At 38.2% G+C, this 18,179-nt stretch overlaps 2 protein-coding genes across 3 annotated transcripts in view; one reads left to right on the forward strand and one right to left on the reverse strand.

Moving 5' to 3' along the window:
* SPX (spexin hormone) overlaps positions 1-5,130 on the forward strand; it is an 11,341-nt gene extending 6,211 nt beyond the window's left edge. The window contains exon 6 of the mRNA XM_082352035.1: positions 3,782-5,130. Within this exon, the coding sequence (XP_082208161.1) occupies positions 3,782-3,840 (59 nt within the window). The 3' untranslated portion in view covers positions 3,841-5,130. The remainder of the gene's footprint in view (positions 1-3,781) is intronic.
* Positions 5,131-8,050: 2,920 nt separating this feature from the next.
* GYS2 (glycogen synthase 2) overlaps positions 8,051-18,179 on the reverse strand; it is a 58,016-nt gene continuing 47,887 nt past the window's right edge. For both annotated transcript variants that reach the window (XM_082351978.1, XM_082351977.1), the window contains 5 exons: positions 16,831-16,957; positions 13,335-13,430; positions 12,278-12,441; positions 11,107-11,187; positions 8,051-9,018 (listed from right to left, as the gene is read on the reverse strand). In XM_082351978.1, the coding sequence (XP_082208104.1) occupies positions 8,797-9,018; positions 11,107-11,187; positions 12,278-12,441; positions 13,335-13,430; positions 16,831-16,957 (690 nt within the window). In that variant the 3' untranslated portion in view covers positions 8,051-8,796. The remainder of the gene's footprint in view (positions 9,019-11,106; positions 11,188-12,277; positions 12,442-13,334; positions 13,431-16,830; positions 16,958-18,179) is intronic.

An 18,179-nucleotide genomic window follows, 5' to 3' on the forward strand; every position in this document is an offset into this window, starting at 1 on the left:
GGGGGCTCTTTCTGGCTTCTAGCTTATGGTTTTGTTGTGAAAAAACAAAAACAAAACAAAACAAAAACCTATGAGAAGCAAATGGAAGAGAGTGGGATAAAGAGGTCTTTTGAAATCAGAGAAAGTCCGCGGCTGACTTGGTTGAGTGGAGGGGATTATAATACTGAATTCAGTAAATCTGCATTTATGCCTGCTAGGTGCCAGGCACTGTGGCAGGTAGAGAAGAAAATGGATTAAACAAAAGCAAGAATGAGAATGGCCTTTGCAGTGAAAAGGCAGGGTGAACAGTCAGTAGGACAGTAAACTGTGAGAATCATGGCCATACTATAGCTATGACTACAACTACTGTTACTACTCCCTCTAGCTAATAATTATTGAGGGTTTTACTATAATGCAGTGGGTCAGGCACTGTTCCAAGCACTTGATACGGATTAATACATTTATTAATAATTCATTAATCCATAACAAATGAATTACCTCCTAGGATTACCCACTGTCATTATCTATACTTTACAGATGAGGAAACAGAAGCACAGAAAGATTGAGTAGCTTGCCCACTATCACATAGCAGGTACATACTAGTACTGGGATGAAGAACAGGGGGTAACTTATTCTTTATCTGAGAATCAATCAGATGGTCCATGGATTTTTACCAGAAAGAGGACATGGTGAAGGAAGATGAAACTGGTTATTGCTTATAGGGTAACCATAAGAGCAGTTACCATAGCTACAATATGAGGCCATCTACTGTGTGTCAGATATTAAAGCTAATCTTTATAGCTCAGAAAACTGACCCTTCTGAGCTGTATATACTCTCCTAAGGTCCACATAGAGTGGAAGTGATATGGGGAGTTTACACAGCAAGAAGTGATACGGGGAGTTGAACTCAGGGCTGTGGGATGCTGTAGCTCTTTCAGCTATGCCCTGCCACCTCTCAGATGTATGGTGTTGAAGAGGAAAGGCCAGAGTGATGAGGTCAGTGAGAAACTAAGGCAGTCATTCAGGAGTGGAGTGATGAGGTCAGTGGGACTGGAGCCTCAACCCTGAGGCATACCGGAAGGAAGAGCAGATAAAAATCAAGGTCCTAGTGTATAGCACAGGGAACTATATTTAATACCGTGTAATAAATCATAATGGAAAAGGATATGAAAAAAATATATGTATAACTGAGTCACTTTGCTGTACAGAGGAAATTTACACAACATTGTAAATCAACTATACTTCAATAAAATTTTAAAACGAAAGAGAGAATCCAGAGTCAAGCACATTTTTAAAGTGTTTGTGTGAGTTTAAAATGGTGATACTGACAAATGAAAATTCCTGTGGATATAATTAAGGTTCAGTTTGAGGTGACGGAGCCATTCCAGTGGATAAACGTGTATAGGTCACTGGTTCTCTGCTCTCCATATGTGGACTGGTTCCATCAGAGTTCTCTGGAGAACCTGCTGAAAATACAGATTTCTTGGCCTTAGGTCCAGAGAGTCTGATTCCATACTACTTGAGTGAGGCCCCAGAATCTGTATCCTCAAGAAGTTCACTCACATTATTCTGATGATGTCAGGTTTGGGAACAACTGGAAATTCAGAGCCAGTTAATAAAGGTTGGAAGCATGAAAATGGAACTCTCTCCTAGGCCTCAGATGTAGTGGGAAAAGGGCAGATAATAAAGGATTTGCCCTGGAGAATACCCAGAGATCAAGGGATAGGGTGGAAATCATATCAGTGAAGGGACTTCAAAAGGAGCAGGCAGGAAGGTAAGAGGAGAGCCAGAATAACAGAGAATCCAAGAAGTCGAGGATGGAAAGTTTCAAGAAAGAAGTGATGAGAAGCATCAAATATAGCAGAATGCTTAGTAAGAGTACAGAAATCAAAGGAGAAGGAAGATTGTGTTGGGTAAGAAGGGTCATTAAATCACGGTTCACAAGTCTTCTCCTCGGCCCCTGCCCAGTGGTGTGATTTGCTGCTGCCTTGCCCGTTCTGAAACCTTGTTTCAAGGGAATTTAGGAAAAGAAGGTAAACTGCAGAGTTAAGAGAAGGTGGATGCTTGCTGGCACGGCTTTCAGAATTCTTGTGATGAAAAGGTGAGAAAGAGTTGAATCATGGGTAGAAGATGCTGCATCCAAGGTGATCTTTTCTAAATTCGGCATTTGGCACTCTTACTGTTTTTTTTTTTTTTCCGGCTGCGCAGCGAGGCATGCGGTATCTTAGCTCCCTGACCAGGGATGGAACCCGTGCCCCCTGCAGTGGAAGGGTAGAGTCTTAACCACTGGAATGCCAAGGAAGTCCCTCTTACTGATTTTTGAAGTCAGTAGGAGGACAGTGAGGGTGGAAATGGATTGTTAGTGAAGTCTGAGATTTAATTGCTGGGAAGATGTGAGCTGGAATGGAGAAGGTAGAGCTAATTTTAAAGAGGAGGGGAGGGCTCTTCATTAGAAGCTTTACAGAAGAATGTGACTATAGATATCCATTTCAAGTCTTTGTTGGAAAATAAATTCAAGTTTTTAATTATTGAAGTTTCCGAAGTGGCTTGTCTCTGATGATGAAATGAGGAAACAAAATTTTATTAGTCTAAATGGATGGGAAAGTTTTGGATTCCCATATGATAGATTAATCATTAGTCACCTTTAATATTTTTATTCTGAAGTCCCTAGGTATTATTTGGACTTATTTTATGTAGTGGATTATTATTTTAAGTAGTGGATTGTTATCTTAATGGAGGATATACAGGGATGATTCCTTTCTTTTTTTTTTTTTTCCTTTCCTTTAAATACTAGTATATTTAAAATAGATAACTAATAAGGAGCTACTGTATAGCACAGGGAACTCTACTCAGTACTCTGAAATGACCTATATGTGAAAAGAATCTAAGAAAGAGTGGATATTTGTATATGTATAACTGATTCACTTTGCTGTACAGTAGAAACTAACACAACATTGTAAATCAACTGTACTCCAATAAAAATTTTTAAAAATAGAAAAATTAAAAAAATTTTAAAAATAGAGTAGCTGAGTATCTGCAATATTTTGAAGTTTGCTACCAATTCAGGTTAAACTGTACCTCAGATATTCCAACCATATTGTAACTAACTAGGGGAAAGTGGTTTTCTCTAGAGATGACCTTACATAAAATGAGGAATGGAATTTTGCCTCTGGCAGCTTCCTCTCCCTTCCCCATCATCAGTTTCAGCCCTTCAACCCATTTTTAGTCCCAGGAATCTGCTGTCATCTCAGTCCGCTATCCCCACCCCAGAGGTGATTCCTCCTGCTCTGAAGTTTTGCAATCCTGCCCAACTAACAAGTGTCCTTTCTTTTTGTCTTACTTCCATCCACCCCAGATGTCTAGTTCAACTTGTAAGAGAATATGTGCAAATGTGTTCCTCTGTCATCTTTCCCAGCTAAAATGCATTTTAACAGGAAATACAGAAACAGTACCTTGATGCAAGTGAATGGTTCTACTGGTGGGTATTTTAGACACGAGGCATATTTAGAGCAAGACATGTGGCCTTTTCATATTTCTACCAAACACACCATGTAATAGTTAAATTCACTGTAGAGATTCACATGTCAGATGTGAATTCTTCAATGCATCCCAAGCTGACGGGGAAATTTTTGAAACAAAATCAATCAAAATCCAATTTGGGGGTGGTTTCCATAGCAGAGTGCCTGAGTTAACATAATGTAGAGGGGCAAATGTTTATCTCCTGAGGTTCTCTTCATCTTATATTTTCTTCTTATAAAACACAGGATACATGTTTATGTTATGTATTTTTTTTTCCTAACAGCTGGAGAAGAAAACTTTGATCAAACCAGATTCCTAGAAGACAGTCTGCTAAACTGGTGAAAATATACCAGATTCCATTCAATTTTATTTCTATTCTTGTTGAAAACATGACCCATGTGAATAAAGCCTGCGGACCCTTTTTATGTTCATTTGTAATCTTAGGAACATGTGCAGCCAGTTTTATTCTTCCAGAAGCTAAAGTGATGTTGAGTTCTTAGTGAGAACATCGTTGCTTTCTTCCATTGCTTCAGGTCCTGTTTAGATCACCTTGTGTCTTACTCTCGAATTTTTTAGCCCATTTATAATTATTAGGTTGAAGACTCTTTAGAGTGTTCTTTCGTTTTGTGACAACAGATACCCATCTTGATCTAATCATTCTTAATTGCTTTTTTTCATTCTGTTACCCACTTGCACTGTCTTATCACTCAGCAGAGAATCTCCTCTCCTTTTCCCCCTTTTCTCACCTCCAAGGAGGGTGAGGCAGGGAAGCATGGCAAGATGGGAAAGAGTAGAGTGTGATTCTTTTAGTATCCAGGAGAGGTAAGTTGTCAGGAAGGGAAGTGGGAAGGGGTGACTGGGAAGAAGCCCTGTGATCAGACACTGCAGTGTGGTTGCTGAGAGAGGAGACCCTTGGTGAGACTGGAGCCATTGGGAGGTTCTACAGCTGGAAGCTCCCCCTTGTGCTCCCTGGGGATCTCCCCGAATTCAGTTTAGAAACAAGGATCTAAAAGTTACTGGGAAATAAGCAGATGGAAACACACGCTGCTCTTGTACAAAAGAAACAAACCAGTTTTTTAGAGGTAACCCATTTTCCATGGCTAAACAGACTCAAACACTGCTTACTCTAATTGACTAGAACTCTAGGCTTTATTTGACATAAAAACATAACATAAAGGCACCCTGATACAAAATGCATGGTAATATGCCTAATTTATTCATTTTTTAAACTCAACTAGGGTTCAGTACTATCTGAAAAATAAAATACACACATACCTACAGCAAGCATATAGTATATTTATTTGAAATTACAATATGACCATCATGTTCATTATTTTTGACTTAATTACTTGAGAGTTGTTATTGATAAATGTCACAAGTGGAAAGTATTGTCCATTCTTATTGTCATCAGTATATAGCTATTAGTCAGTAGCTAAAGAATATCATTATGTGAATGTCTCTGTAACTTGGAATTACAATTTTACTGTGTTAAGTAATCAAAACCCTGCTTATAAGATTTGTCTGTATCTCATTTCATAACTGAATAATGAAACTGTATTCAAGTTAATGTAACATTGATGTCTGCCAAAAAAATAATATGCTAGCAATAAAATAATCTATGTGGCATTATAATAGGTGCCTGTCATTAATTATTGTTTGATTTTAAAGTGGATTTTCTAGACAGTGTATATATCCAGTTTATTGAGAATTATTTACTCATCTGACATAGACTTGTACATATGGACTGCTTAAATACTATGTCTAGTCCCAGAATACATTTAAAGTCTATCTTACAAAGTAATTCTTCCACAACTAGAACAATCTCAAGTATTTCCCACTAAAACAGAGTTTGTAAAAAGCTGTCTAAATGACCAACAGCTGTTACAATATCAGCTACAATATTACAAGTACTTGAATTTCCTGAACATTGTTCTGCCGTACAGATGTGCACATTAACCCAGTAGTTGCATATGCCCGGTTTGCTATAACTTTCTATCTCTCCAGGGGTGTCTTTGCAATTCTCTTTATTTCTATCTTGTTCAAAACTGAAATGAATAAGTGATCAGTGGTCAACACTTTTCACATTGTATGGCTTGTCTTTTAAAATTGGAAAATATCTGCCTCCTGTGCATGTCCATGTACTAGAATACCCCACCTCCAGATAGGACTTGCAGCCACTTTCACCCCGTTCCAATTGCTCTTCTCCTCTTTGCCTCTATAGCCTTCTTCCTCTGTGGCTACGTGGCCTCCAGGGTGGGCTCTCAATTACTCTGTTTCCCTGGTTTTCCCCAGAGGATGACTCCTCTCCCCCACCATAGTGATCCTAAGCAAGGAGAGAAGGTGAGAGGTTAAAATCAGCCTCCAACTAGCATTTCTTCTTTACCTGCTGATGAGAAATAAAGGTCTATATCCTACCAACCCTGAGTTACATTATTTTACCCTGGCCTCAGGAGAAAGAGGAGTTGGGAATGTAACCTGTTGGTCTCCTCCTACTGGACTATAAATCCCTTAAGGAAATGTTCACGTCTAATTTGATTTTATCCTTACAACCACAATGTGAAGTGGGCAGTTGTATCTCCCACATTACTTCATAGAAATTTAGGATCGTCCTAGGAAGTCGCTTTGAATCTCCTCAAGTACACTTAACCAATCCCTCTTCTGAGAACTCCTTGTGTCCTGGAAAGCTTCTAGTATAGCACTTGTAATATTTTATATTCCCATCTGTATATGTAAAGCCGGCTCTGTTCACTCTAGCCCTTACCATGGAAGGAAGGGGGGTACAATGCATAAAAAAAGTCTTGCTGTCAGCTGGTCAAGCACACACAATTTTCTGTAGTTCCTGTCCTCCAATTTATGGATACATACATTCTTTATTTATTATTTATTATTTTTTCTTTTTTTATACATACTTTAAGAGCATCAGTTTTTTGTATCTATGTTTCTCCCAATAAAACCATTCATTTATGCAACTACTGTGTATAAGGTGCTGTGCTAGACACACAGTCACCTAACAATCCTATTGGTTGTTCCTCACCGAGCTTTGTCAATATTGGGGAAAGAACAACTAGAACACCAGGGTTTGTCAGTCTTGAGGAAAGGACAACTAAGTGACTGGAGCAAGGGGTTGGAGTCAGGTGGCAGCAGCTGTCTGAATAGAGGACCAAGTGCAGGGTAGAAACTGATTCTTACACATGCCACTCGAAGCCAGGTGTTTACAAATCAGTCATTTCCATGTGTCCTATACCATTTGTACTCATTTCTGTTTTTTTTTTTTAACTTTGAGTTTATTTATTTATTTATTTATTTATTTATTTATTTATTTATTTTATGGCTGTGTTGGGTCTTCGTTTCTGTGCGAGGGCTCTCTCTAGTTGTGGCAAGTGGGGGCCCCTCTTCATCGCGGTGCGCGGGCCTCTCACTATCGCGGCCCCTCCCGTTGCGGAGCACAGGCTCCAGACGCGCAGGCTCAGTAGTTGTGGCTCACGGGCCCAGTTGCTCCGCGGCATGTGGGATCTTCCCAGACCAGGGCTCGAACTCGCGCCCCCCGCACTGGCAGGCAGACTCTCATCCAGTGTGCCACCAGGGAAGCCCTGTACTCATTTCTAATCAGAGAACTATTCTTTCATTTAAAAAAAAAAACTTGAATTTTAAAGTTTTGTATTAACAAGTTATAGCTTCTGTATAGCTCATGCTTTCAGTAGCCGTGGATCAACCAATTACCAATCAAGAGTATCACTTGAATACACACATTGCACCACTTTATTAGGGATATATTTTCATGGTTATTGCAAAAGTGAAACCCATTTTATCATGAGATCTTTCTGGCACTTCAGCAAATGAGTATTTGGATTGTAATACAAATCTATTTCATATTTTTTTCTGATCTCCTCTGCAGAGCTTGGAGAGTTGGGTTAATTGGTATCCATTGGGCATTTTTTAAGGATTAGGCTTTAGGTAATTTATTTTCCTTCCTTACAAACCTCTAAATTAGGGGAGTTTGCAACAATCTTCCATTTTGACCTTAGTTGTTGCTTGTATCCGCCATTCTCCTACTCTCCCCTAACAACGGGGTGATAGAGCTGGAGTGCAGTTTTCCACTGGTCTTGCACCATCTGACACACTGTCATTGTTACTCTTCCGTTATTGCCATCAACAACCCAACACTGAGAAGACCTAAACTTTTTTAGAGCCCCTACAAACCTGGGCCAACCAATATGCCAACCAAGGTGTTCACTGTGATCTAAATGTAACAACATTCAGTTGTGGAAAAAACAATACATGAGTGAATGTGGGGTTTGGGTTTTGTTTTTTTTGTTTTTTTGCTGATTTAGGTTTAACTACATTTAAAACATTAATATGTTTAACTACAATCATTCAACAATGTCTCAGAGACATTGTCCTTATTATAAGTAGACTCTATTTTCTTTTTGCTAATTTTTTTAAAAGACAGTTTTAAATGTTATCCTTCATAAGGCACTATTTTATAGTAGGTGTTTTTGCACATATTATCTTATTTAAATGTCTAAAAGAATTTTAAACATTATCAATGCAGTTAAATCTTTAAATATTGATATATTTATTCATATGGATTTAACAATTTATCACCTATGGAAGATTGACCAAGTTTTCAAAAAGGCTTTCCTTTTAAACAATAGAAAAAACTGTTACAGTCAGATGGTACAGTACAGATGGTAACATCTCCCGATCATTAATTTGAGAAGTGACCTTGTACATATACATTAATATGTATCAACATGTGGATTTAGGATAGCTACTGTCCTATGGATTTTGATTGTCTGCAAAGCTAGGTATAAATTCATGGTTCTGCCTCATGTGAAAAATAAAAATAATCACTAAAGACCAAATTACTTGAAATATAAAGGTAGAACACATTCATAGCTAAGATCAGGATCCTTTGTGGGGGAAATGGCAGATTGGTTTAGCAGGTATAGAAGCTGTATAAACACTAAGCCAAGGATTATGGTGATGCTAAGTAAAAAATCAGCATTAGGAAATGAAAATTCTTATTGCTTAAAATAACCACTTTAAAAACACTTCCGGTCTTCCTCCTTTAATTAACACTCTTCCTAGAGCCTGAACTGACTGGGGCAAAAGGAGTTGGATTTTATTATAAATTACAAAATTGCCATTCACTTAATCTCCTCCACTTTTTAGGCAGAGAATAAATCCCATTGTTATACTGAGAAGAAGATAATGAAACCTGTGGCATTTTCATTTCTTTCAGTAATCATTCTTTCTATGTTCTCACTAAATTAGCCTGTTCGACCAGAGTGGAATTCAGTTCTTGTATTCGCCGTGCAGCTTCTTCTTCCCGCGAGGAACATGATTCAGAGACAATGGTGACTTGATATTTAACCGATCCCTTTCAGCCTCCTCTTCTTCATCGTATCTTTCTTCCTCATTCTCATCCTCCACATCGCTGCTCTGAGGACTAGAGACCTGAGATCCCGAAGGAGAAGGTGGTACTGAGGAAGGCCTGGGATATTTAAACCCTTCTGTCTGCCAAAGACAAAAAAAAGACACAAAACATTAGAATGACTTTTTGATTTTTCAATGAGGTACACACTTGGCATGTGCATTTAATAAAAAACACAGTTGGATTTTTTAGTCTGTTCAGGGGCTATTAACTTTGATTTATTTTGATTCTGGTCCAACCAAGATCAAGAGAGACTCCTTAAATAAATAGCTTTCTTTTATCAAGCACTGAAATGTGCCAGGGGCTATATACCTGTGATCTTATTTAATCTCTGACCAATTTGTTCTTTCCACTGACAGAAGAAAATTGAGGGTCCAAGAGGCCAATGATTTGCCCAAGGTCATACTGCATGTAAGTGGTAGAGCAAAGAGTGGTTCCAGGGCTGTGATCATCCCAGAGCCTTTAATATCAACTGCCATGACACACTGTTGAGATTATCAGTCTCTATGTCATCCTTCAGATGTGCTCAATCAAATTCCAGAACATGAGCAGCCTGGATATTCCATGGACAACACCCACTAGAAAGATTCCTGGAAGTCAGGCCACTTCACTGACCATAAAATTCCACCAGTTCCTTTTATTTTCAGTTAATGAGCAAACATCACTAGGTTTTAATCAATTGCCCTTCTACCTAAGATGCTCTGAGATAATTCATTTGATAAACACATACTAAGCACCACCTATGGGGCAGGAGGAAACAAAGATGAAAAACATGATCCCTGCTCTCTAGGAGTGCAGATGCTTCATCAATCAGGAAGACAAATGTATAAAATTGTTACAGCACTTATCACTCTGAATTTCAACCATTTTTAGACATTATTATGTCATACATGTACAGTCATTTCAAGGCTCAGATACTTTACCTGAAAGCAATACCAGAAAAAAAAAAAAAAAAAAAAGAGCTGAGTCCTACACTTAGGGAGCATAGGAGCTCAATACTTATTATTTGAATTAGTTGAATAAATGAATGAATATAGCTGAATTATCATCAAGGGCAGTGACCACCTCTAAATAAGCTAAGCAAGTCACTCTGTTAGAATCATGGACATGGGAAGTGGAATTTGTATACTGAGGGATTTACAAAACTCTTTCACTTTCTCTATGAGCAAATTTTCCCTTGGGTTAACTTTCTAGATCTGGTCCCCAGACACCAAAGAGAGGTGGAATATAAGGTATTAGGTAAAATTGTTTATAGTGAAAGTGACTCCTGATTGGAAAATGACATCTGCTTTTGGAGAATCTATAAATACTTGATGAAGGTCTCTAGTATTTGGAAATCCTTGAATTTGATGACTCTTGTAATTGCTCACATTCTTTGTGGAGACCATAGAAGCTTATCTGTGAGGATTTACATGAGATGTTGGGTCCTGTGGGGTGTGGAACTACTAAGCTAAAATGGATCTCATAGTCAATGATATGGGTTTCATCTTTTGCACCTAAGTTTTCACCAGGTGGGTAGGGAACAGAGAAGCTTAACTCTTGGACCGCTGTGTAGACTGCTGTAAGGACTAATTCCACTGAAGAGAAATGCCTGATACTGCCCTACTTCAAGCTGTGTTTCCTTCTAAGCGAATGTGATGACAAGTAATCTGCTCTAGCCTCAAGAATATAAATGTCTAAGGGAATATTAGAGGAAGACGCCCTGGTGGGCACTGCTGAATTTCCATGCATAAATGCTCATCTAGTCCAATTTCTCCTGCGGTGCTCGAATTCACTATTACTCTTGCCAAGTCGTCACCCTACATTTAAACGTCTCCTTGGATAGCAAATTCACTTCCAATGAGAGCAGGCCAGTTTCTTTTTTGACAACCCTCAAAAGAATGGATGTCTAAGAGAGGTTTCAGGCACTAAGGCAAGGAGAGTTTTCATATGAAAGTGCTTCTCCAGTGACATGAATTAGCTGACTGCTCAGCCTGTGTATAAGCTAACTCTGAACTGAGGGCTTAGAGTTGGTCTGATTTGTCAGTTTCTCTATTTGGTTTGTAGCAACACTATGAAAAAGTACAATAGTTTGTGAATTTAGCTACTTCCAAATAAAAGGTATTGTTAGGACTTACCATACGTAAGACATTTAGCTTTCAAAACAAATAAACAATACATAAAATATTTACCATTGGTGGCGATGTGGTTTCCGTGTGGAATTTATCTGGAAAAGCTCTGCTTAATGTCAGGTGCCTGGCATGCTGGTAATACTATGATAGAAAACCAATCCATGGGTTACAAAAGATGTATATCTATATATTTATATCTCAATAACCAAGTTGTTATATAAAATCTTATTCTCCTACTTATAAATATATTTATATATATTTTTTAAAGTGGCAGATTTTATTCACCCTAAATTTAAGAATCAGAAAAAATATGACAGTTTATAGTTTTATCATTTTTCAAGGAATAAGTAAAGAAATACTATCAAAAATTGGAGGGGAAGGACATACTGGCTTTACTGAACTCTGAATTGAGCACTAAGGCAACTGAAAACACTGGTTTTACTCCATAGAGAAGCAGTGTGGCATGGAGAAAAAGATGGGGCCTGAATAATCAGACACACTGGCTTTAAATCCTGCTTCCGACCTTACGTAAGAAACATAGCTTCTAAGGGGCATATCATCCTGCTTTCATTAGAAAATGAAGACAGCAAAATTAATCTTCCTGGGTGGAAATGAGCATGACTACTGGCATTGGTGTGTGTAGATACTCAGCTGGTGGCCGTATCTGTCATTTGTCAGCCAGAGTTGAGCAGTATCTAAGCAGATACATTATGTGAAGGCAAAGTCAAATTAGTTTTTATTAAATCATCCACTGCTGAGATATATGAACGTCTGAGTATTTATAAACTAATGGCAGGATTGAAAGGAGGTATTTCCTGTACCTGTCATTTTGAGAAAAAAGATTATTTCCACTCCCCACTGTAGTTGAGGAATGTGATCATATTATCTCTTAGAGTGAAACAAAATAGGGACTTTTCTCTTGATTTCCTCATCTTCATAGAACCTGTGAAGCATCAAGTTAAGCCCTGGTGATAGAATAATTAGTAAGATCATGGCTAGATGCTGCTGGAGTGGCTGTTCTGGTCTCAAACTAAATATGAAAAATTGGGGTTGGGACTTTGCGAATTCATATCAAGCTCAAAGGTACTCATATTAAGTATGTGAAAACATCACTGAGATCTTAACAATGATGATACAGACTTGACCTTGCAGATTACAACTCGAATCAATTCTTTTATAGTCCAGTGGGATTTTTAAAGGAGTCCTCTGTGTGTATCATAAACTTGCTTACTCTGCCTAAGTATCTCCAATCCAGAAGGTCTGAAAGCCTCTCGGTTCGGTTCCTCTGAATAATCCTCTGGCGGCGTGACTGTTTGCAAAATCCATAGAGAAACTGAGTCAGCTGATTGCAAGAATCATCCAGTGAGCGAAATCGCCTGTCAACGATGTAAATACCTGAGGGGCACAAAAGCCAGAGCACAAGTCAAGATAAGGCTAACCTTAAAGCACTTCTACTCCTGTTCCTTAGGGTCTATCACGAACTGCGTGATTATCCACTCCCTGACTCCCCTCCTGCCTCTGCTTTATCTTTTCCCTTCTGAGACTGTATTTCTCCTGTAATTTCCTTCTAATGGCTCACAACTGTCACCAACACACAGCCAACAAAGCAGATCTTGCTAAAGAAAATCTGGCAGTACAGGGATACCTCGGGTCAGTGATCGTCCTCGGGGCTGCTCACTAACCAGAATCTCCGGGGTGAGACCTGGGTCTCAGTGCTTTTTAGGTTCCCCAGTGTCCCCACCGTGCAGCCACGGGTGAGGACCAGAGCTGTCAGCCAAGGAAAGACAACAGTAACAATGCAATTCTAAAAGACCAGAGAATGGGCAATGTCCAGGCAGAGCATCAGCCCATTCTAACTTTTCTTGCTGCTAGACAGCATGGGCATAGAGATGGTGATACCATCTGCCGTCTTAAATGTGAATTTTGATAACTTGGCATGGAACTTATAAAATAATTATGCTGATCAATACATGTACTCTAAAGCCATGGTTATTGTGATTATCACTTCTAGGTAATAGAGGACCAAATCAGTTCAGAAACATAAAAAGGTGAAAAGGCAATGTTTGTCCAAGTTTAACACTCCTTTTGTAGTTTGTCTTTTGAGCAATATGTTCAATATTAATATCATTCTAATCTTTTCTATGGACCATATAATGAAATCTACTTTTAATTAAACAAGAAGTATAGAAAGTTTAATCATCAGGATAGCGTTAGAGTCGGGCTCTGTAAAGACCCCGTGCTTTGTTTGGTGCTTCTCCCGCAGTTGGGTTCATGACGAAAAGCCTCACCGTATGCAGTGGGATCAGCCACATGCTCCTGCATGAAACAGCCAAAGCCGGAGAGGTTGGTGGTCACGCTGGGGATACCCATCACGGTGCATTCGGCTGCCAGGGGAAAGAGACAAAGGCTTGGCTTCAAACCAGCAACAATATCCTCTTACACATGCAGAGAAGGAAAAGCCCCAGTCCACCTAGTAATAGCAACATTTATTTTATGCCAGGCACGGTACTAAGCTCCTTACATGCATGAACTAATTTAATCTTCTCAACCACCCTATGAAGTGAGGCTACCATTATCCCCATCTTACAGACGAAGACACTGAGGCACAGAGAGGTTAAATAGCTTCCCCAACTTCACCAAGCCAGGCAACGTGGTAGAGCTGGGATTTGAAGCCAGGTGCCCAGCTCCAGAGCCCTTGCTCAGAACTGCTACCCTACACTGCCTCTCTCATTCCAGCTGGCTTTGTTTTTTGCTCTGTTCTAAGCTTGTGTCACTAAGTATTTGGCAAGTTTATGGGGTAAGTAAATATGTTTTGGAAAGAACCATCTCCTCCAATCATATTCACCTCTCTTGCCACCAACCCCTTCCACTTTCTTGGGTGCTCAGCGAACCCATGGTTTCTTTCAATCCTCTACCACCTTTTAGTCAAAACCTTTTTTTTTAGACAATATCAGATGTGTCTTAAGACATGTTAACACACTCAAGGATGTTTGAATTGTTAACATGAAATTTATATTTTATTACGGAATTTCTCTTGGTTGGCTAGTGGGGATGGGTGGATAAAAAGAGATTTCCTCGTGACCCATGTTCTCCTGTTCTGCAAGTATTTCCTCTTGGTTTAGCTCTAGAGAACAGTGGTTTCCGAATTTGGGTGAAGATGGTAGAGGAGAGGAAGGTGGGACGGGGATTACTGACCCATTTGAGAATTAGATGAAAACTCTGGAACTCCTCCCCAGAAAAATTTTGCCTACAATTCTGTGGAACTTCACAGGTCCTTATTTTTATTAAATACTCATTGACACCCATATAATAAAATGCCAGGGACCCATGTAAGCTCAGTATATGTTCATTGAGTGAATTTAATGAAGTCAGCGTTTATCTTCACTGGGTTTTCTCAAAACACAAAACACAGATTTTAACACTTTCTGGAGAGTTAGTACAACATAAAACAACTATGTAAAAAAAGTTAGAGAGGTATCTAATATGCTAATGCCAAATGTATTCCACCAGAGGTTTTGCTGTTTCTATAAAAAAGGAGGAGCCAACTTCTTTTGGTTAATTTATTATTTATTTATTTTGGCCACACCATGTGGCTTGTGGGATTTTAGTTCCCCAACCAGGGATCAAACCTGGGCCCTCGGCAGTGAGAGCGTGGAGCCTTAACCACTGGACCACCAGGGAATTCCCCTTGGGTTAATTTAAAACAGAGAATGACTCATTCACTATAGGGTACATATTTCTCACACCCCTTTTTCCATCTACTTATTTTTTACAACACATTTGCTGGCCTTTATCTTAACACACTAAATATATTTCCTCTATCATTTCATGTTAAGTTTAACTTTGTCCTGTAAAATGATATTCTGGCAGAAAGGCTGCTGTAAGTTAGATAACATTCTCTTTACCCAATATAAATGACTTCCCACATTCCCTTGGTCACTCATGCTTTGGTTTTGTACTTCTTTGCTCTCAATATTTCCAATCGTAAATTATGTTACTTCCTAGAAATAATAGGAATAAGAGCCTATAACAAAGCTTTAAGTTCATCAAGTGAATTGTTTTAATGTATCTCAAAAGACAGACACTCTATTATAAGCAATTTAAGATAACTATGTGGGCATTTCATAGGTAAGAAGACACTGCCTTCACAAAAGTGGAATTTGTGCCGAGAACAATTTTTAGAACTACAAGAGACGTAGCTGGAGGAGTTAGATCAATAACTTTTCTCTGTCATGTTTCAAGAATGGATAATTGTTTTTCAATCTTCCCCCAAAAGTTCTAATGGTTTTACAGCTGCTGGCAAATTATTCTTGGTGGAGCCTAGAACAATAGAATAGGACCTATGTCAAAAGATGAAGAGCCTTCATGTCACTCCTATTGTAAAGATTATAGTATCCTATTTATACAGAATTTTAAATTCTATACTAAAATTCTGGGATCAAAATGTAAAGATTAGAAAAAAATCTTCTTCATAATTCAGTCTATGACCTCTCTAACCCTGACTGCTGCTGCCCTTTACTTGGCCTATAATGACATTGAGATGCAGAAGGCAAAATGTATTCATTATAAATAAAAATGTTTTCTGAGCCTTTTCTTTTACAATTATAAATGGAATTATATCTATACTAGGAGGAAAATCGCTGTTTACCAAGAAGATGGAAAAGCCATCATTGTCTTCTTTGCATTGGCATATATTTAAAGTACTTGTTTCTTTTTTAATTAGGCATTTCAGTACAAGTACAAATTGATGTCTCTTAATACTAATGGCAACCATGCCAGTAGGGGCCAGAAAAGAAAAATAGATAGTGGATCTGAGAATCCACCATCCAAACAGAAAGGGAGGCAGGTGGAGGGTCTGAATTGAACTATGTCATTGGGCATAATACCTACCACTGAACCAGCATTCTATGTTAAAAGTACCTCGTTTTTGAAAGACAAGGGTGTGAAGATGACTCCTCACTGTACCTCTCTTTATACTATTTGTGTCTTCAACCACATGAATGTGTTATCTAATTAAAAGATACATATATCCTTTCATTTAAAAAAAGAATTCTGAAATAAATTTTAGAACAATTTTAGAAACAAAAATTGTTTCTCATATTAAACTCTTTGCAGTTAATTTCTCCTTCATATTAATGGATAGGACTGGTGAAGATATAATCTTTATAAAACATTCTTTTTCTTTGGAATGCAATGAGGCAACAATTCAGATACCCCTAAAATATGCCCAACCACAATCTCCTATACTTACATAAAAGATTATGTATTGGGCTTCCCTGGTGGCACAGTGGTTGAGAATCTGCCTGCCAATGCAGGGGACACGGGTTCGAGCCCTGGTCTGGGAGGATCCCACATGCCGCGGAGCAACTAGGCCCGTGAGCCACAACTACTGAGCCTGCGCATCTGGAGCTTGTGCTCCGCAACAAGAGAGGCCGCGACAGTGAGAGGCCCGCGCACCGCGATGAAGAGTGGCCCCCACTCGCCGCAACTAGAGAAAGCCCTCGCACAGAAACGAAGACCCAACACAGCTAAAAATAAATTAATAAATTAATTAATTAAAAAAAAAAGATTATGTATTATGTCCTTATTCTTAGGTCAGGAGCTACAAAACATAAAATGGATCCCTGGGATAGATCCAACCATTTCTACTAAGGTTTTGGTTTTGTAGTTTTAAATGACATATCATTTAGAAATGACATATCAATTTAGAATATTACATACATGTGCATAAAATAATCTACTAATAAAATCTAAAACACTTCCCAATCTATACATGTCACATACCTGGAGTATAACCCCAGGGTTCATAGTATGATGGAAATACTCCAAGATGACAACCTCGGACAAACTCTTCATAATCCATGGGTAACAAGGGGCTGGTAGAGGATAGGAACTCTGGGTGCAAAATCACCTGAAAAAGAAAAATTCTAATGAGAAAAAAGAGAAAAGAAAAAGAAATTAAAGCAAAAAATCTCCTACAGTTTTGTTATTTCAATATTTCAATACTATAGAATCCTTGTGTTCTAGATTCTGGGGAAAGAAAGAGAGAGATAAGAAAAAAGAGAAAGGAAAATGTCCGGGTGTTTTTTTCTCCTCTCTCCCTTCTCTGTAAATATCTATTCTGAGTACTAACTTTCCCTCAGGTTCCCAGGCCTAGATTAGAGGATAGGGAGTTATTGTATCCATTTTTGTTCTCATGCTAAACTCCTCCAACCCAGACTTTACTGACAATAAAGATTTTACTTGGTTCTCTGACTGCTAGCCCTTGTCTTGTTTCTCAATTTATTCCCACCTTGAGGAGGAAAAAGGGGAGCTACCCTTATATGCCCCAGGCATGAGTTAGCCAAGTGAAATGGAACTAAGGGCCAATTGCAAGCTACCAATGTGATGTCACTGAACTGGAGATGGGAAGAGCAGCAGTACCTCCTTATAGAATATTTCCACCATGTGAGTACAATAGTCATAAATAACCTCGAGAGCATAGGTAATAGGAAAATGCAGTAAACAACTAGGATGCAATGAGTTTTTAGCATTACCTTTCTTTTTAGCATAATTGATTTTTTTTAAGTTTATGTAATTTAATTTTACACAATGATTGTGTTTAAAACTGGCTTACAGCATTTCTGAAAATTCAGTAATTGGCTCTCGTGCACCGGTATGAGTCCTTTCTTGGACTGCAGAGCCTATAATTTTCTGCAAAGGTGGAGACCAGAGACAGCCAGCTATACTTGGAAAGTTGTGAATAGAATAGCTACTTAACTGGTCACCTAGATGAATGAGTTCTATTTCTCCTATTTATTAAAATGATGAATTATAAATTATAATATAATTATAATGTATAAATTATATTATTATCCCAGTACTTTAAAATCTGATTTTAAAAATTTATTAGAAATTATTTTTAATAACTTACTTAGCTATGGGGGGAGGCTGACAGATAACATATAACTGGTTTGGTGAGAACTTTCATAAAATGGGGAAATAGGAGAATTATATATATGTTTATGTATAAATTATATATTTTAAAAATTATATTAAAATTTAATTTTGTATGAATTATATATATAATTATATATAAATACATATATATATATATATATATATATATAATTTGAAAAAATCCCAAATTTACA

The sequence above is a fragment of the Balaenoptera borealis genome, assembly GCF_965194805.1.
Source record: "Balaenoptera borealis genome assembly, chromosome: 13".
Classification (NCBI taxonomy): Eukaryota; Metazoa; Chordata; class Mammalia; order Artiodactyla; family Balaenopteridae; genus Balaenoptera; species Balaenoptera borealis.